Source organism: Microcebus murinus, chromosome 7 (genome assembly GCF_040939455.1).
Source record: "Microcebus murinus isolate Inina chromosome 7, M.murinus_Inina_mat1.0, whole genome shotgun sequence".
Taxonomy (NCBI): domain Eukaryota; kingdom Metazoa; phylum Chordata; class Mammalia; order Primates; family Cheirogaleidae; genus Microcebus; species Microcebus murinus.
The window spans coordinates 57874842-57896543 of NC_134110.1; the positions used below are offsets into that span (position 1 = coordinate 57874842).

At 36.1% G+C, this 21702-nt stretch overlaps 1 protein-coding gene across 1 annotated transcript in view; it reads right to left on the reverse strand.

Moving 5' to 3' along the window:
- The window catches only part of ZFPM2 (zinc finger protein, FOG family member 2), a 450965-nt gene extending 435966 nt beyond the window's left edge, over positions 1–14999 (reverse strand). Inside the window, exon 1 of the mRNA XM_012784254.3 lies at positions 14439–14999. Within this exon, the coding sequence (XP_012639708.1) occupies positions 14439–14478 (40 nt within the window). The 5' untranslated portion in view covers positions 14479–14999. The remainder of the gene's footprint in view (positions 1–14438) is intronic.
- Between the last annotated feature and the right edge of the window lie 6703 nt (positions 15000–21702).

The following is a 21702-nucleotide window of genomic DNA, read 5'->3' on the forward strand; positions in this document are numbered from 1 at the left end:
TACTGAAAGCAATGAGTGATTATTTTAGCCATCAGCTACAAAGCCATTATTAAATCTGTATCTAAAAGTTAGAGGGTAGCACAGGTCTAAGGTTGAATTCGAGATAACAATAATTGTTAAATTTAACAAAATGAAAGCTAACTGAAGCCCATCATCAGCCCACAGATTTTCTTGTCCTCTCCCATTCCAAACTGTAATTTGGTAAGGCCATGCAATTATCAAGTAGATTCAAAATACACTAATCAGGCTTTATTTTTCAAAATCTGCATTGACTGTCAGTTAGCTAAAGGATGGATCCAAGTTCTTTAAATGGCACATAAAGCCCTTGAAAAATATGGTCCCAAATCAGCACTTAGGCTGCATTTTGTGTTACTCCTTTTCATATACTTTCATCTTCGGCCACAACTATTCCCTGGACATTGAAAAATGCCATGCTCTTTAATACCTTTCTGCTGTTGGCCAAGCTACTATTTCCACCAGGACACAATTCCCTGTTGTCATAACTAGATCTCCTACTCATCCTTCAGAACCCAGCTGAAATAGAACCTCATCCTAGAGGCTTAACCTGACACCTAGACATCTCAGTGCCCACTTCACTTTATATCTCCATCAATCATAGTGTAATTATGTCTTTCTCCTTCACTATTCTATGTGCTACTTAAGAGACCATAGTTCATTTATTTTTGTATTCTTCCCTCCCCATGGCTTAAAACAGTAAAATATATGGTTGTTTAATAATCTTTAAATGAAAGAAGATTTTAATTTAACTTAAATTTAAAGCATGTGGGTAGCACTTTTTTCTTGGCGGCAAAAATGTAAAACCACCTTTATTAAAAAATATGCCACAGGAAATGATGTGGGTTTTTTAAAAATGTTCATTCATTCATTCACTCAGCTAATATTCTTTGAATGTTTTCTATGTGCCAGGTATTCTTCCTGCAACTGGAGTTATAGAAGTAAACAAGACTAGGTCCCACATCTAATGAGCTTAGATTCTAGTGAAAAAACAGGTGAATAAACTAACAAATACACAAATAAGGTTAATTCCAGATAAATGTCAATGTAATAAAAATAAAGTAGGATAATGGCCTAGAGAGCAGATTGAGGCTACTTTTAACAGGGGCCTAGAGGAGACCTTTCTGAAGAGCTGACTAGAGAAGTGAAAAGTGAATGATAAGAATAAGATTTCTAGGCATAAAGAAATCTAGGAAATAACATGACGTGAAGAAGGGCAGCTTGGTATGATCAAGGAACAGAAAGAAGACCTGTAAGGATAAAATACAGTGAATTCAAGTGGTCTCTGGGGGCCAGGGTAGGTAGTGGGAAAGGATGGTCTGTGATGATGCTATGCTTGGTGATCAGGACAGACAGATACAAGGAACAGATCGTGGAGGATGTGCTAGCCATAATAAAAAGCTTGGGTATTAATTGCAGAAGACATCTGCCAGAAAATTTAAAGCAGCAAAGTGATGTGATTTGATTTTATGTTTTTGAAAAAAATTCATTTTGACAAATAAAAATGAAACTGTTCCTATTTTAGATAGCTAGTGTTTAAAATGTAACAAGTCGTCATACAGATGCCTATACGGAAATTCTTCAGAATGGTCTGAAAGTTTGGGTAGGGATGTGAAGCCCATTGAGAAGCTCATGAAAACCTCCTCCTAGAAAAATGCTTGAATACATACAATTTTGCATAAAATATATGGATATTCACGAACTTTTCAAATCCTCTGGATCCCAGGCTAGAATTCCTTGATTCGAGATGTAATCATGTTTCTTTCTTAGTAGAGCAAGAACAATATGAAGTCAATATCTTTCTTAATTCCTGCGATAGGTCAGAGGTTTTTACTCTATATAAAGAGCATTGGTACTAACCACAGTTTAGAGAAAACAAATCCCCTAATATCCGCCTTAGTAACATCCCATACTGAACCTCATCAGTCTTACTTTTTCAAAATGAAAACTTCCAAACCAAGAGTCAAAGAACATCAAAGTGAATGTGAGACGAATCACTCCAGCCTCTGCATCTCAAACTCTTACTTTTCCTTAAATGAGATTTCTGAATCTGTAGGATTAATCAAGAAATTGCACACTAGCTGACCAACTCACTGATTCTTATTTTCCATGTATAAAGACTGCTGATCATTATTATTTTTATAATGTGACATTTTTTCATTTATCAATGTTAATTTTCCTCAATTAATAATTAATTAATTTTCAAATACAGCTTACCCATATATACAAATAAAGGTATACAGTTCCAAACCAGATGGAATAACAAAAAGAAACAACAAGCAAACAAAATTAATAAGGGGATCAAAGGGTTGAAATGAAGTATTAGATAATCTATTATATTAAGTTTGTGTGTGTACACCAAAAAAGAAGTTATTAACCTTTAGAGGGCTGCTCATGGATATGCAAAAAAAAACCTAAAAATACTATCACAGCAATTTGCATTTGACAACTGTTACACTGCCTTAAAATGAAACATCATTTTAACTGCATAATTTAGCAATGTATCACAGACTTACACATTGTACAAAGAAAGTCTATTTTTGTTCTCTTTTCCCTCATGTAACAAAAGTCTTAACCATTATTAGCTATCATCAGTAAATAGTATTTCCACACTCTCATCAATAATGTTAATATCAGAATAAGATCACTAGAGTTGAGCTTCTTTTCATCTGAACCAGATTTTGCAAAAGTTTTGTAACCATACCTATAATTTCTCACTATTCCTGAAAAATATGATACATATTAATAATGTATATGTGAAATACATGTCCTATATATACACGCATATATCATGTGATATATGTACCTACACACACATACAAATTGTTTTGTTTCATATAAATATATGTAGAAGAAACCAGGTCATTTTCTTATGGTACCTTTCTTGGAAGTATTACTAATCACTGCTGAAATGGCCATCAGTACACCTTCCCTGATCATTTATTATGAGTACCACTTCAGGTTTTGGCACAAGTGTTTTCATATAGCATTCCACTTATACTATCAGCAATACAGCACCTTGCAGAATTCATCATGTTGATATTAAGCCTACAGTATTAGCTGAGACCCAACTGTCTTTTGGAGATCTGACCCTTAAAACTCAGAGAAAAGCGATACATCAGAGAGGATTTCTAGAAAGTATCAAACTCATCTAAATCTAAATTCAAATTCCAGCTGTCCAAATTCCAATTCTGTAACAGTGGTACTAATTTTTATGGCTAACATTGGAAAACATTTTATTTTAAAACTAGCTATTCTGGTTTACACCTGCCTCCCTTCCTTCTTTCCTTCTTCCTGCCGGCCTTCTAAGAACATGTATCCTAAGCGCTAATTATGTTCAAACTTAGAACTGTTTTATAATGTTCTGTAGTAGAAAACAAACAAGTTAACTTAGATTTTTAAAGTGATTCTAACATGTGTCAAGAATTTGGGGATTTCCATGATTGAAATATAAAGAAGCATTCTAATTATCCTATCACCAGCAAGGTTAAACTTCAGCGAATTACAGCACAATCACTCAGTAACCATGGGCCTGCACAACATAAAAAGTTCTCCTATTGTGTCATTGAAGGTTTCCCCAAACTCTGACATATCTGTGATATGTATTAGAATACTTTTTAACCCAAGCTTCTCAGAATCTATAATACTTAAACAGCTGGGCTGATAATTCTAGATTAATTTAGGTAGTCATTTTTCACCTCAAGAAACCTACATTTCTTCAAAAGTATTTTTTTAATATTAAATTTGGCCAGTTTAAGTGTTATGATATTTTGTAGCACTTTACCTCATAAGATCATAATAAAATGAAATATGCAAAATTCATTATATATTGCGAAGTATCACATAAAATGACTTAGTTATCAAATGAACATATGCCCTTTATGGCATAAACAATGTAAAATCATTCAATTTAATAAAACAGGGAAGTAGTCACACATTTCTGTTTGTAGGCTGAATCTTCATACCTTTAAATGACTATCAAATGTTAGGGCCTGGACCTAAAAAAGAAAGAATGAAATATTAATAATGTCCCACCTTGTGGGAGCTCAACATTACTTGACACTACACAGAAACCGACCTTTTTGTCCTTCAGGCTTGCCTACCAGGCCCCATCTTCTATCGCAAAAGCCAAATCATCTGATCCCAAACTAACTGTCAACTGCCTGTGATGGTGGGGAAGCCAGACATCAATCAATCAGGTTTTATCAGACGCTCTCTTCGTTTCTCTGTTGTGCTCATCTTATCATCTGACCCAGTTGTAGCCCTGACTTCAGAAGCTTAAGCAACTTGATGACAAAATATGCGCCTGTTTGTCCAAGATGCACATTGTTAAGAAGTGGGGTGATATTTTTAGCAGCTATCTAATATATTTGCAAATGAACTCTTGAATATTTCAGATTTACACAAGTCCCATGTTGATCAGTCTCCCCTGCACAGAGTCTGTCCTTGGCAGTGGGAGGCCCAATATTTCCAAAATATGCAAGAGCACTTACATACAAATCAAACATCATTGGGATATGTGTTTATTTTTATGTCAATGTAGGCAGAGAGGCTATCAAAATGAGAATTGAAGAATGTCACTTCAAGAAGAGAAAGAAGACTGGTTTTATAAATGTGCACAATACAAATTTAGATGGTTTTATCCCCCCAAAATAAAAATAACTCAAAAGTTAAAACCCATTTTGTCTATTTGCATTGACAGTAGTCTTAGGGAAAAAATGTTTAAATCTTCAATGCTGTTGCCAAATCTATGTTAGCTGACCTCCTACTCTAATAGCACAGTACAGAACATACGCCTTTGCATAAACTAGTTAGGTAAGAAGACAATTATGACATAGATTATGAACTTGGTATTTTAAAATTCAAAGTAGATACTTGTTCCATAATTTCTACACAAAAGTGAGAAGAATAAAATACACATGTATTCTGTTAGCCCAAGTAACTGTCTTCCTTCTTAACTTTGTCTTGTTTTCATCAAGGAGAAATTAGTTAAACTTTTAGATTTTCCTTAAAATCAAAACAACAAAGTTCATGAAGAATATAATCCTTCCATTAACAGGCAATGCTGTCAATATACCATCCATCTCTCAATAATATATTCACTGAGCTAGAATATATTTTGAAAAGCTTTTAAAAGCAGCATAAAATTGATCCACAGAATTTATTCACTAAAATGCATAGCTTAATCAAATAAGTATGGGCTATATAACACCACAAAGTATTACACTGATATATTTGACATGGATGAAAATGCACACCATGAAAACAATTTGTATACAGTGAGAAATGCATCATTCCAAAAGATTCCCACTGAATTCACAGGGTTTTATAAAAAAACAAACGCCTTTGAACTTCTCAGCACACACAATGAGCAAGAAGGCTTCCAGTACATAGCATTTTACGTTTTGGAAACATTAGATATGGGAAATTAAACAAGCTTCCACTATAAAAATGGAAAAAAAAATTCCTTTTATACTATTGGCAGAAATAAAAAAATTAAAACTTCTCTTAAAAACCAAATATACTAAAATTAATATATGATAGATGTCATCAGTTAATTATAAATAATCAAAATTTTTAATCAAATAGCTTGATAAGCTTTAAAACCACTCTTCCAAATCAGGTACTCTAAATGTAGTAAATAAGGGGAAAATGGACAACATTGAGTATATTTAATTATTGTTTACAATGATTATTTTGCCAGTATTTTTATTATTTTTAAAAGTACTTAAAATTATATGATTTCTATCTATTTTTCTGCATATATTAAGAGGAATTTGGTGCTCAACTGAACCTGAAGACTTGTCAATTCAGTGTTTTTAATCTTCTAATTCTCAATTTACTGCAATCTCCCAACAATTTCAGGATATATCACAGTGAAGTAAATAAAAGTCTTTTTTCAAGAATATGCCATTGTTCGATATTCCAAAGGGGCAATTACTAAGGAAATTAAGAGTTAGAAGTCACAGATTAACAGTAAATGAAAGACAAATATTTGCCTCTAACTCTAAATGTTGTAATTAATTCTTCACTCTATTCAAGTTTAAAGACTTTTACAAATTTTATGATAAAATAATTTTAGAGATTATGGTTGAAATTTTTACATCGATTAACTTAACACTTATAAGAAATCTTCCAAATGCAATATTATATAGATGTCGATCAGTTGAAAACTTTTTTTTCCTCAATAAGAGATGCCCACAAAAGTTTTCCAAATGTACATTAGAGTGACTCATATTCTCAATTGAATTTATTTCTAAGAAGAAAATCAACTAAAATATAACAGTAAATGCATCTTCCAATAAATGCTCATTTAAAAATAATTTTCAGATGAATTTTAAAATTTAAACAAAAATTAAAATATAGCTTTTTAATAGCCTACAAAAAATACCTAGGTGTTATAGCTTTTGTGAAAGCTATTAAAATTACATATTTTTATAATGCCTACGTGTAAGTTATTATATACATTTGAGAGTTGTTTATGATAAATCTGACATGAGCAAAAGCCAAATCATGTATCTGAACACATCAGACTAACACCATTCAACAACTTCTGGCAATTCAAAAGGGAGTATTTTCCCAAGTAAATTAAACAGTCAGTGGTATATGCCCATATGAAATGAAGGTCTATTAAACATTAAATATTATACTAGTGTCTCTAGTAAGCATATTCCTTGCTTTATATAAATGGGAATATTACCAGAATATTAAATAACAAATAGCATTACCTTGCAGGATATATAAAAGAGTTGATTTTTAGCTACTATAGGACAATGCCTAGAATGAATGGGCAATTATGTGACACTGAGTATACATACCAGGCACTAACCATTCACTTTTAAAATCTCTAAAATCATGAGATGTATATAGAGTTTTCCCATGCACAAACATTTAAGTTTATTTAGTGCCCAAAATCTTAAGAATAAAATACAGCATATCAGACATCAATTCTAAATCTAGTTTTTACCCTCTAGCCATAACTTTTTCTTTTTAACAAATATGGATTTCCAATGACCTGAGTTAGAAATAAAATACTTATTTTAAGTGATTAGTATGTCTTAAGAATATCAGCAAAACAGCATATATTTTGTTTCCTGGTTTTAGAAACTTGTGATCCTTTATTATCTTTGCAAACATTCTTCAAAGACTTCTATCCTTCAGCTTATTGTTTAAGATTTCCCTTATTAGGAATAAGTATTTGTTAATATTAAAATATTGCAAAACTCTCTCACTTTAGACATGGGACTAGTTATCTCACACATATAGTGAGGCAAAACTGGTCCTCAAGGTACTTTTTTTTTTTAACACAGTGGGTATTATAATAAGGGACCAGGAAAGAAAAGATGAAAGAGAAAAAATGATATCCTTTTATTTAAACATGAAATCTTGACCAAAACCAACTCTACCTAGTAATGATCATATATTCATTTTTAGAAGCATTTATCAAAAGCAAAAATTACTAAAGCTTGAAATAATCCTGACTAGACAATTCTTCTCTACCTTTCTGTCATCTCAAAAAGACGGTCTGACAGTAATGGTATGACATCCTCTCAGACAAGCCTCTCGGCATTAATATTTAAATCTTACCTATCCCTTGTGATTGGAATTCAGCCTCTATTCGCAAACAAAAACTAAATCAATGTTCTTAGAGTTCAAACTAGATCCCTAAACAGTTTGCCACTCTCTATGCACAGATAAGATAAACTTTCTTTGACCCAAGAGATGAAGTTGCCATGACGATCAGAGAGTCCACTTTCTATATTGATATTTTGCTGATGTAACAACAAATAGAACCAGATCTTAGTGCCGATAATGGTGATTAATTAATACTAATATTGATCCCTACAAGCAAGAGACAAGGCTATTAACTTGAAGCCTGAAAAGTCAATTGTTACCTGTGGCAGAGATACTAGGAGCTGATTTGGAAGCATAATAAACAAATGTGCTATCTTTATGCTAATACCTTTAAAGAGATAGTTCTTTCCAGAATACCAAATATTGCCATATCTGAGCTTATTAATTTAATTGCATTTCAGCTATTAAAAATGTAACCTTATTAAATGATACATACTTACCCTTTTATCTATGGTGGAAACACATTCTCTGGCGACTGAAGTAACCGACTTTTGCTGTTATTCATTTGGTGAGAGAATGAACTGATAATTTTACACAGTGGCAGACGCTGAATTAAACCAGGTTTCAAAAACATCTGCAGTGTTCTGAAATGTCCTACTAGTCCTTCGGAATTGGGAAAGTAACAAAAAATCCAAGGGAATATGACTTGGAGAATGAGAACTCCAAAGGTAACATATGCACATATTTTTAGTGAACAAAGATCACATTTTAAAAAGGAAGCTATCTTGAAAAATATTTTTTTATTCCTATAAAAATCTAATTTTAGATTCTTTACACAATTTAGACAAACATGAAAAAACTTCCTCTAAATAATATCACTTTATTTAAAACTTAAATACACGTGAAGTTATTTTGAAGGAAAGTTCATTTGGGAAGGTGTTTTCTTAAAATGTAAAAATAAATCATAGACTGTAGAACAAATAAAATGAGTTTATTCATTGAATATTTTTTACCAAAAGTTATATTTTTAAATAGGGGTATGATTAAATGTAAATAACAAGTCCACTGTTGATTTGCCTTGGTTGTGGGAAAGATCAAAAACATCGATGTTAGAAAGCCGTACATCTGCTCCTAAATACCTCATTTTAGTTAACGTGTTAGGGTCAATCTTGTTCTCTCAAAACTTTTTCCAGTGGTAATAATGAATAGCGAAATGGCTAATTAGAATTTCATTCCTTCTTTTTTATCATTTGAAAAAAGAGCTAATTAGTTCTTGAACAGTTAGTCCTCAACCAGCAGAAGTAATATGGATGAGAAAGGCTTTGGATAGCTCATGAACAAGAGAAATGAGTTACCTCAACTGTAATATAAAGTTAACTTAATACACACTACCACAAATATATGGACAGATATAGATATAGGCAAAATATAGACATAGACATAAGCTAGAAAATTGATATAATCAATGAACATCTTAACTTTGCCAATAATTACCCCAAAACAAAGCAATGTATAAATCTTTGTATTAACCCTTAAACATATAATAAAATTCTAAATTAACAGAATACAAAAATCAGGAGCAAATCATCTAATTGCGTTGTTTTCCTTTACAACATAATAACATTGACTTAAATAATATATGGCAAGTCACATCATATGTTTTATGTCTATATTAAATAGCTCAGGAAATAAAATTTTAATTTACAGACTTATTGGTAATTTTTGATGTCTAAAATGAACACTAATCTCATGTGAAATTCAAAGAGATGTTTACACTCGTTGTAATTGAACAAATACAATTATTCTTAAAGTAACCACAATTTGTAGAAAATTCAAACTTGTTTGTTCATGTAAAAAAATTAAGATAAATAATATAAAACTTCATAGTTCTTCTTACTCCATAATTTTACAAATGAACTACTTTGAAAGTTATCATAAGTGGAAAATATAGTTGCTCTTTTAATTCCAAGTCATATCGCCAAGTTTTAGCCCTAAACTCTTTCACAGCAACTAGAGATGAAAATGCTGCTTCACTTATATTTGCATTGTTGACTCCACTGAGCTTCATGATTAATGAAGTCAGGTTTTTTAAAGTGCATACAAGAAAGTTTACCTGTAAACTTCCTTATATACCAGGATTACTAGATTACCCATCTTAAAATCTGTGTATTTTAAAATCTGCTAAATAATTATTCTTAGATTTTTTTCAGAAAAATATAGGCATTGATATGTTTCAAATTTATAAATAAAGAAATTAATTGTATGTTATCTTACAAATAATAGGTACCATTCTATCTGTTTTATTGAAAAAGGAACTATTATATAGAATACATTTCCCTTTATTTTGTGGCACATGTAAAATGAGGTTTTCTGAAATGTTGCTTAGTCAAAAATGTAGAAAATCAAATCCCCAACATGAAAGGTGTCATAAACCAAAGACAAGGGATTTTATAAATATTATATTTAATCATCCCCAAAATTCAGAAGAAATACATAAATTGTTTCAAAGCAAAAAACCTTTCTTAATATTTGGCAGGTGAAAAGCAAGACATCCTAACTGTGTATAAGAATAATCGTTTTTTCAAAATGTGCACAGCATTCCCAAAACCTTTTATTAAAGCAACAATAATATTAAATGATAATACAGTGGCTAATTACAAAAATTACGGATTGAACATTAATAGAAGAAACACTAAAAAAAAATCCCACAGTAGAGCAATGAAAAATAGCCATACTCATTCTTCACATAATATAATTTTGAGATTATGAAAATGATCCAACTAGGGGTTTTCACATGAAAAATATTAAATAATAAGTTTAATATGTAACATTCTCATTTTAAAACAATCATCCTTTTCTAAATAAAACATTTACTATTAACTACTCTTTTAAAAAATGTCACAGAACATTAAAATGCCAACATGCAAGTTAGGAACTCGTACGGCCTGAAATTGTTAGATCATCTGAAATAACAAAAAGGTAATTTATTCAATATGAACAGATTCCAACTTCTGCAAAAGCCCCTATACAGAACTGCTAACAAGATTATTCTCAACATGGAACATTTTACTTTCACCGTGCATATTAATTTGCAATATCTGCTTCAGTTTTCAAGAAAAAAATAATTCTGCCCTTTAATTCAGCCTTTCTTTATACTTCACCACAAATTATTTGGCACCTGATCTAGACTGAACATTTATGTTCCACATGTTTGAAAAGATCAAGCAACCTAAAAGTTGTATGAAAACTCTAATACTATAAAGAAGACTGCCCTTTCTTAATCTTATATGAAAATAAAGTCTTTGAGTTTCTTTTCCTCCTTTTCAACCTCTACAATTAACTACTAGGGAGCAGATAATGACACTTATTTGCAACAACAACAACAAAAATCTGATGTCCACCTCCTGCTGAACCTACAACCAATACACTCCGGTGACTGACTGAAGTTGGGGACATATAGGGCACTAAACACATTACTAGAGACAACAGCTTGAAGAAGAAAATAATAAAACTGCACACAACACATTTACTAATCATAAAGAGATGCATTGGTAAAAGAAAAAAAATCATCATTTCTGTCATAAATTTTGCAGTGCAGCCCCAGAATGGAGAACAATCTGGGCAATTTATTGGCATATTGGCAGGAGGTGATAAGGCTAAAAACAACAACAGCGAGCAGCTGTGTGGGGAGATGGGCTGATAGCATGATATGGCTCCCACACCAAACACCTCCCGTCCTATCAGAGCTTTTTATCAAACCGGGATTACAATAATAGCTTATGAGAGAAAGCTTCTGAGGGGAGGGCAGAAAATATAGTCTTGGAATAGGAAAAAAAATCTGAATTTTGGGACAAAACATGGGGGCAAAATACATAATTTATCACTGTATTATCAGGAAATCCAGGCAGTCTAATCAAGGAGCACTGAGTGACTATTTTTTGCCTTATCATCCAAAGTGGTGGAAACGGAGAAGGAATTATCAGGCTTCTGCAGATTGCTGGGCTGGAATTTTAATGGTAATAATCGGGTTTCTGATGGTATATCTTCTCCGCTTATCTTTCCCATTATCTCCTCTTATCTGGCCAGTCATCATAGCAAATTAATGGTGCTCTTTCAGCGTCGCCTTTTTATCGCTGCCCGGAGAGCACCCAAGGGGAAAGAATAAGCAAAATATTAAAATACTGCATAAATCACAATTTTAGATAGCAGGGAACTGTATGCAGTAAAAGAAAAAAAAAACTGTGCCCAACAACCTTTTTGTCCTTTAAAATGACTGTCTTCAGAGTTTCTGGTGTAAGCTGACTTTTTGCTTGTCATAGTTGCTCTAAATTGGGTATGTTTTATCAGCAGTGCCAAAGCTTTATTTTCAAACCCTGGATGTTTCCAAGTTTAAAATGTAGTTTTATTAGTGGCATGAAATGCTATTGTTTCACAGAGCATCGCTTTCTGACATTTTTCAAACTTATATTTGATCCAGAATATCAAAAGTAACAATGTTATTTGTAATAGAAAATGGTGCACTTCTTAGGTACAACTAAAACTGGAGGGTGAGACCTATCATATTAATGACTTTGAGTATCAAGACAAACTTCTCCATCTGCGAAACTGTCTCTTACGTCTGGACAGGCAAAAGGAGACAAACGTCTATAGACTGCAATCAAAATGAATTTAAAGCTGGTCAAAACCCATTTAAATATCTCCCCCCTCCAAAAAAAGCTATGAGATAGCACTGCACTAACATAAAAATTCAAAGACCTTTAATTTTTCATTTTCCTTAACAGTTAAAGGAAAGAAGGGGTGCCAACGTTTGCATAGATTATAACTGTGACCCCAAATTGAATCCAATAAAAGTCTAAAATGCATGCATATAAACAATACATATGTATACATGTATCAGCAGGCTATGATCACTGTGAGCAAATACTACATTTATATATTTGCTTAGTCAAAAAAATATTCTTTCAAATAAAGAACTTTCAAGAGAATTTTTGATAGTTAATAAATCACAGCATTCAAATCAACCACTAAAATGTTTTATGACCTGTAACACAAGAGTAGCATCAGCAATTAGTTCCAATGCTTTAATCTTCAATTATATGAGGTGGACATAGAAAGAAAGAAAAAAAAATTTAATGTAGCTAATTGAGAAGATAAAGTATTCCCAAGTAGAATCAGATGGTCTTGTGTCATACAATCAATTAATATTAATTATTTATTAACAACCTAGATGACAGCCATGAACTGAAAAGCATTTGCATTTAATAATGTTTATGGTAAGATCTTATAATAAGCACCGTTTTGTACTTATAACATTTAAACAGAGGGATCCGATCAATTCAGTACTAAAAAGTACGAGGCAATTAGTTGAAACTGTGAATAATCACTCTGAAAAAGTGGAAGTCCTCAAGAACCGTGTTGCTACTTGCTTAAAACTGCTTTGAGCCAAAAGTGAAGTCCAATATTTTCTTTAACCCAAGTTGCATAGACTGGGAACTGGAGTATAAGAGAAGAATTCCAATAAATAAAAGCCAGAAAGTCATGTTTGAGCGGCAGATATACATATAGATATATATGTGTGTATCTGAATACCTAACTATTGCAAACTGTTTATAACCTGGCCCCTATTTCAAGCACAAGTTGATTGATAAGATTCATTTACACCAACTAGAAATTTCAACATTTGGGGGTGAGGTGAGCGTGGTTAATAATCAAGGGGGCGAGGGGGTCCTACTAAAGTCTTATCCTGGAAATTACATGGTAATTCGTTTTAAACTACTTGCCAGACTTTAAACCACACGAATAACCAGACACACGACACGGATGGCAAAAAAATAAAAAATAAATGAATAAACTAATAAGGCTTTTTCTTCTTTTCGGCTAAAGCGTTGAATATCTGTCGCAGGCCTATAAAACACTATTGGAGGAATTTCCCCCAAGCCAAGAAAAGTTGGCCGAGTTGATGTCGGGGAGTGTGTGTGTTTCGGGAAGGTGTCTCTCGCCCCGCGAGGTGCTCTAAGCGCCCCCGGGACCCTCCGGGGTTCAGGGGCTCGGGGCCCCGCATTCTCCCGCGCGCCGGCCGCCTTGAACTCGCAGCCTCCGCGCGGCCGCCGGCGGGCGGCCCCTCCCAGCGGGGACTCCGCGCGCCTCCGGGGCCGGACGCCACCCGAACGCTCGGCTGTCCCGGCGGCGCGAGCGGGACCCGCCCGAAGTCCCAGGGCGCGACCTGCCAGCCGCCAGCCCCGCACCCGCAGGGCGGAGGCGCAAGGCCGCGGGCGGCAGAGGCGCGAACTTTTACACCTACTTTTTGTTTCACTTCGGGTTTGGCGTGGCTGCGGCACCGCCCAGGTTCAGGACCCGGACGCTCGGATTTTCCAGCGCCCGCGGTAGCTCCCTCCCTCGCCCCGAGGTCTCCGCGGGCTTTTCTAAGAAGTTCTCGCCCCGGCGGCTAAAAGTGGTTCCCAAGAGTAGCACCACGTCAGCCGCATCAGCAACAATGACAACAGCAATACCGAGCGCCCCAAGGCGCGGGGCCGCCCCGCCGGGCCGCAGACGGGGTTGCGGTGGCCGACGGCGCGCGGGGTCCGAATTAAAACAGAAACCCGGGAGCGCGCAGGCTGCGCGGAGCTAGAGGGACTGCTCCCCGCTGCCTCGTCCCTGCCCGAGGCGGCTCGGGCCGGCCGTCTGTCTGTCCACGGCTGTCTAGCTGTCCCTGCGACTGCTCAGGCAAAGTTTGGCAAATCCGTGGGGCCGGGAACGGGGTTCCCCGAGTCCCCCACCCCGTCCCCGCGCCGCGCGCCCCCCTCCTCAGCAATAATCCCACCAACTCCGGGCCTCGCACGCAAACTTACGTTTGATCTGCCGGGGTTTGCTCTGCTTTCGCCGGGACATCTCGGCGGCGGCCGCTGCCGCTGGGGCTCCCGCGGTGCCCGCGGTCGGGGCTGCCGCTCCCTCGGCTCCCGCCGCTCCCGCCGCCGCCGCCGCCGGCCAGGCTCGGGCCGCCGCGGGCCGGACTCCAGGTGCTCCGGGCGCGCGGGATCCGGGCGCTGGGCTCCTCCGGGAGCCGCGGATCCACGTTTGGAGATGAGCAAGCAAATGGGAAAGAGAGAGAGGGGGGCAGAGAGAGTGTGACAGTGAGGAGGGGAGGGGGCGAGGGGGAGCGACGCGGGGGGAGAGAATGGGGATCTACGAGCGAATGGTCGGGGAGAGAGAAAAGGGGAAAGAGAGGAGGGAAAAAACACGAAATAAGGAAGAGAAGGAAGGAGGGAAAGGAGAGCGAGCAGAGGGGAGAGGGGGACAGAGGGGGTGGAGGGCGCGGGAGGAGGAGCGCGCTCGCTGTCCCCTCTCCCGGGCGTGCGGGACAGATACTCGGGCGCCGCCGCCGCCGCTCCGGGCCGCGCAGCTCGCGCTCTGCCGCGGGAGGTGGCGAGCGCGGGAGGGAGGGGCGCGCCGGGGCTTGGGGAGGGGAGACTATTCCATCAGCGCAAGGAGGATTGGCTGCATCCAAAGCCAGTCCGGATGCAAACTAGGGCCCTGGCCTCGGTCGGGTGGCGTGCAGGGCATCTAGGCGGTGGCGGGGAATGGGGGTAGGGGTGTGTGGGAGTTGGGGGGAGGCGTGGGGAGGGCTTGGAGGAGAGCCACCTTCTGCAGTTGTCACCGCGTCAACGCTGGGTAGCTGCCAGAGCACCCCTCCCCCCCTCCAGGCAACTTCTTCCAACAGCCCCCTCTGACGGACCCCAACTCTCCTCTCTCACGCCTCGCCCATCCAGCAGGGCACAAAGAAATCTGCCTCTCCATAAACTTTGTGCTTCCAGTCATGCCGCCCCCTCCCCTAAACCCCCACCCCCGCCCTTCCAGCTTCTTGGCAGGAAGGTTAGGCCACTGGCAAAGTCCTCCGCGAGAGCCAGATGATCACAAATGCCAACTGTGTGTCTTGGGGCCAGCTAAGTCCTCTCATCTGCCTGGGCTCTCAGAAGACCAATTCTTTGCTCTCAAGGTTCCCTGGAGACCGCTGCGGACAGGAACCAACTCGCACTTGGCCAGTGTAGATGGGGTACTGAGCAGCATCCTCAAAGTGGCTTTGTCACCTCGGAGTTTCCATGTTAATTCTAAAAGTCCCGAATTGGGAAACAGGGAGACATTTTTCTCACATCAAAAAGGAATACCGTTAGCTAGGTGATTAGCCATAGCTGGGAAAGGAACCCTCCCTAATAAAAATACTAACTTTTTGAAAAAGTTTGTGGAAGTTCTGCAGCCCCACCCTGCCCCGTGACCTTTCATTCTCTTAGTTCTTCTCTCACAGGAAGGCACCGAGCGACTAATAAAAGATTTGATCTTGCCATAATTTCCCAAGCAGGTAAGACCCACTAACTATTTTATGGTTCTTTAGCTTCTAAAGTTTGGTTTCATTCTTGTTCAGTTATTGTATGTGTAGTACGTCGGGAACTGCAAGCCAAAAGGAGAACAAATTTTGAGGTGATTTGCATAGTTATTATTTTGGTCAAGTTAAGCTGTGTGAGGTGAGCTTATTTTCCTACGCTTAGTATTAAATATTTTTTCCCCGGATGAGCTGGAAGGAGCTTCTAGCCAAGTGGCAGTGGAGCTGGCTGCTTTAGGTAATCAGTGTTTGCTAATAAACTCCTGGTAGTTAGCATGGATTCTCCCAGATACTGTTAACTTTTCCCCCAGGAGGTTGTGAAATCGACCATTCTGATCCGAAATTGTGTTTGCCTTTGTTTGGTTGACTAGCATTTGTGTGAGCCCCACCAACTCCATACTCTAAAAGGGTCTGGGGTCAGCACAGAGCCTGGACTGATGGAACATAATGCAGGATGCTCAGTGTTGTCCAAGGCACTGTAATCAGTGTCATTTATAACCCCATCAGGACATCTTCTGGAAGGTGTAAAGAGTTGCCATGTGAAAACTATAGCTGAGAGAATCTTAATGCAAAACTGAAGATAAATTGTGAATTTTATTACATTACCATTAGTACTACTACCACGTGAGGTTGTTAGAATACATGGTACTTTGCAGTGGAAAATGCACTAAATGACAAAGTCTCTCCCCTGAAGAACCAACAAATTAAGGCAGAAGGTACCATGAAAAACAGGGCCATTTGTGTTTGTGTTGTGAAATAAATAAGCAGACAGAGAACCAGAGATTTCTACCTTCTTCATTTTCAATTCATTACAGCTAAATTGATGTGCTTATAATCAGATGTATTGTACGTTATGGTTTTTAAAGATCTCTTTACAGGACTGGCTTAATTTTTATGTCATCCAAAAGGAATGCCCATTGGAATTAAAATATCATAACAGTGTTTCTTTTGGCATTTGAAATGGTTAAATATTCAAAGCAAAGGAGAAACAAATAAATCTCAGCTAAATATTTAGCTTAAAACCTAAAAGGAGCAAAAGTCAGGGAATTCAAGGCAAGATTGCTAAAATAACCAGAATGCATTATTAGAGACAGATATTAGTTATCTAAATTATAAATATATATTAATTATAATCAATATGAATGAATTAAAATAAGGAATACTATTAGATTTTATATTTTCTCATTATTTCTAATGAGAATGTTAATGATATTTAAGGTTCGCTTTTTCTTTTTTCTAGTTTTACTAAATAAGGCTATAAAATAAAAAGACAGCAAAACCTATAAGCAGTTATCTATGTCCAAATGGATATAGCAGCCCCAAACCACATCTACATGACTATCAAACAATGATTATGAAAACCGCAATTGAGAAAAGCAGCAGGCAATGATATTGCAAAACCACAGCAACAAATGTGTCTGTGATATTGAAAACCACAATTCACAACTAAAACCATGTGTATTGCAAATTACTATGTAACTAAACATGTGCAAATCTATAAATAACAGCACAAAATAATTTCTCATATACTTAAAAATAAATTATTCATTTTCTAGGATCATCAATTTAATGTCTACATATAATGGTTTGCTTAGAAAAGTTTCTACTTTCAAAAACAGATCATTTTAAGTTACGTATAAAATAGCAGTTACTTTAAAAGCAGAAAATGTGCAACTTTTAATAATATTTTCTCAAATGTTAAAAGAATTGATCTGAAATCAATCTGAAATAAATATCTATGTCAGTCTACATTTCTTCATAAAGTTCTTTGGAAGTGAAAAGTTATATAACTGGAAACTGTTTATGGGAACAAAGCTGCACATATTCTATTATAACTTCAATGAAAATATATTAATAATTGCATATATAGTAGTCCCCCTTTATCCTATGGGACACATTCAAGACCCTCAATGGATACCTGAAACCGTGGGTAGTACCAAACCCTATATATATATTAATACTAAGTTTTTTCTATACATGCATATCCATGGTAAAGTTTAATTTCTAAATTAGGCACAGTAAGAGATTAACAACAATAACTAATAATGAAATAGAAGGATTATAACAATATACTATAATAAAAGTTACATTAATGGGGTCTCTTTCTCCTCTCACTCTCACTCTCTTTTTCTCAAAATACTGTACTGTAGTCACCTATTTTTGGATCGCATGTAACTGAAACCATGGATAAGGGAGGACTACTGTATTCTTAAATAGTCATTTTAGCTAGAAAACATATGTATGAAAACAAAATGAGATGCCTGTACCAAAACTATATTAATATGCAAAACCAAATGCTTATTTACAAATGAGTAAAATGATACTATTTGCAAGTTTATAGGGGTGGCAGATTTTGCAATTAAAATACAAGATGTCCAGTTAAATATCAATTTCAAATAAGCCACTATTATTTTTTAGGATAAGTAGGTACCAAATATTGCATGAATCATACTTATTCTAAAAATTATGTAAATTCAAATTTAACTGGGCATCCTGTATATTATTTGACAAACCTACAAACCTAGCATTTTCACAAATTTATGGTTGTTTATAATATTGTTTATAAAAAAGGCAGAGGAACCCTAAAGTGCTTCCTACAGACATAAGTATATTTAATTCTTGACTGTCAAATTATTTAGGGAAGGCAAGGTAGAAGGAATAAATTTCTCTACAAAAATTCTTACTGTATTTGGCACAGTGCAGAAATGCACTCTTAGTGTAAATGGATTGCATTCATGTATGTCTTACTCTTGGATTTGTTTTTAAAATGTGTTCTTTCCTCCCAGGGATCAGCAAATTGATAAAGCAACCTCCCAGGCCACATCTTATTAGGCAGCAAGCTGCCTTCTTTATTATGGGAGTAAACAATATCCAAAAGCTTCAGAAAGACTTAATTTTTTGCCCTTGTATCTTCACCAGAAATTGAATACAGTTTATCTGCCTTGATTTAAGATTGTGACACTGAATTGAACAAGAATGCAGTATGAAAATAGTGTTTAGTATTTGTGTATCTTTATAATTTCAGCAGCTTAAAAATGAAAATCAAGAAATTCATCTAAATGGCATTCCTATTTTATAACTATGAAAAGGACTATCTGTTTACTTGCAAAGGAGCCAAGGCCTTTGAAAGCATTCAGTCAGTCTAGATCAGGAGGTTTAACTTGAGCTTCAATCCCTTGAAAGAAGTTTGCATATAAAAATAATTTTCTAAGGAGTACATCTATTGAATTCATCAAACTTTCAGAAATATGTGAAAAACATCTGTAAACCAATATGGGTTAAGAATCACTGTTCTCTTTATTTGTAAATTTATGATATACTGAAAACTAAAATGTGGATGATTTAAGTTTTTACTCTTTGTACCCATCTTTTACTGCTTTTGATAGATGTTCATCCGATAGGATAAACTATTTTCAAAATTCTTTGTTGCTGATCTTTATAATACATGACCTATCTGCAAGTAGAAAATAGATATTAAAGATGTAATTCCCAAAATGTTAGTAGGCATATGTTAATTTTGTCTGTCTAGCATCCATTTTTCTCTTCTTCTGGTAATAATGCCATGGTATCTTTTGAAGAACTAGTCTTCCTCATCCACTAATTGGTCATGTGTTGCAACTGCGGCCTTCCCCAGTCCCTGACCAATCAAAATATTCCATATGTCTGTCTACAGCAATTGGCTTAATGGTCAAAATTGTTCCTTCCAGAGTCAGCCCTGGGACTTTTTCCTAAAACCGCTGAGGAAAAGGTGCTGGTTTTCTACTGCAATTGCTACTCTGGGAGATTGCAAACCTGAAATTGCTAGTGGCCATCCTTGTGGAAAAAATGTGTTAAAAACTATGTCAACACAGAAGACTTTTGTCTTATCTTGTCTCAAAGTTTGATTTGGGGGGATCCAAACCAAAACACCCTACAACATTCCAACATTACTTTGTTTCGTATCCATCAACATTATCTATATGTCTACTGAAATCTTAGAGTCTTGGTCATTTTTATTATATTTTATCTTCATGTACTTGGCCAGGCTAACATCTATCTCAGTGTAGATGTTTTTCACAGGAAGATATTACTAACACCCCCCCCCCATGTCTAAGTGAGATAAATATCTCTTCTCAGTTGCTTACATAATGCCTTTTTGTCCACCACAGTATCACCTGTTGCATCCTCACAAGCCCCCTCCCTGTCTCAACACACCTAAGTAGAGCATAAGATTTGTGAGAAACATGTCTGTCTTTTCCAGAAGTATGCCCCCAGTGCTGGACACATATAAGGTCCTAACAAAATTATTCAAAGAATGAGTTCAAAGTTTTCTTGTCTTATCTGTGGACCCCTACCATTCCCAATTTTTTTCCATAGAATCACAGCTACAGGAGATGGCAGCCAACTTTGTACAACATGACTGTGTTCTGATGGTGGATGCTTGGATCAAAGGGAGTACCTGGTTCAAAATATGAGCAGTTAGTACTAAGAGTCTCATTCCTTCCCTGGGCTTGTTTCTTGAATGAAGGAGAAGTCAAATTTCTGGAATTGTGGCATAGTTATCACTCTGTGAACAGAGTAACAGAGATAGTTTGGCAGTAGAGAGAGAAATAAAACGAATGTTCTGAGAAAAGTTGAAATGGGAACATGAGATGGCATGCCATTTTCTGTTCCATATCCCTTGTGGGTTGCAATAGTACTTTTGTCCTTTTGTACTGAGATACTGATGGCTCCTTAAAATAAATTTCTCCCCACCTCCTTTTTGATTATTTTTGGCCTAAATGGGTTAAATTCAAACAAAAAAAATAAGGCAAAAATTAACCATCTATGATTTTAGTTTGCTTGACTGAATATTTAGAAATAGCAATCTAAATAAATGTTCTACTTTCCTTTGGAAAAGTTATATAAAACACTTTTGCTCATTTTTTAAAAAAAATCCTCAGCAACCCTGAAATAGCAAAGAACTCTTATGATTGTTAAATGGGTAAATCTATAATTTTTAACATAGATAAGTTGGAATGTCATCGATTATCAATTTTAGACATTCACTTCAATCTTCAATCAGAGGTAACTCTTGGGAAAAGAAGTTAGTATATTCAAAGTCAGAATCCCTCAAGGGCATGATGATCAATTGACATGCACATCCATAACCCTCCTGATTACATATATTCTGGCCCCAGATGTTTGATTTTATTTTCAACTTTACTTTGTCACATTTGAATAACCATCTAACAGATTACCTTGCACATAAATTTTATGAATGTTGTTATAATTCACATGAATAATGTTAATACTTCTGTGGTGAATTTTATTTTCTAATCTATAACTTTTGCCATAAATTCCTATATGCAAAACAAGAAATTAAACAGATTTTGAGAACACTTGCTATGTGTACAGACATAGTCAAATTACTTATCTTTGCTATTAACTACTTGCTAAAGTGTATTAAAATAATGCATTAAGAGTAAATTTAGGGTGAACTAAATATGTAAGATTATGAATAACCATGTTAGGGCATGCTGATAATGGAATCATCTAAAAGAAGCTGAAAGGGATAATAATATCACTTTTTAAATTCACCTTGTATTGAAAATTAAACAGTATGACTAATATATTCCTCTTAAAATGTTTTTATTTTTATTAAATAAATGTACATAGACTTACAGGTCAAATAGATTTCCAAGGTTCATAAAGAAAATTAGCAGTTTCTTGTGCTACCTCACATCTCAATGATAATTCCTGTTCCCAGAGGTAAAATC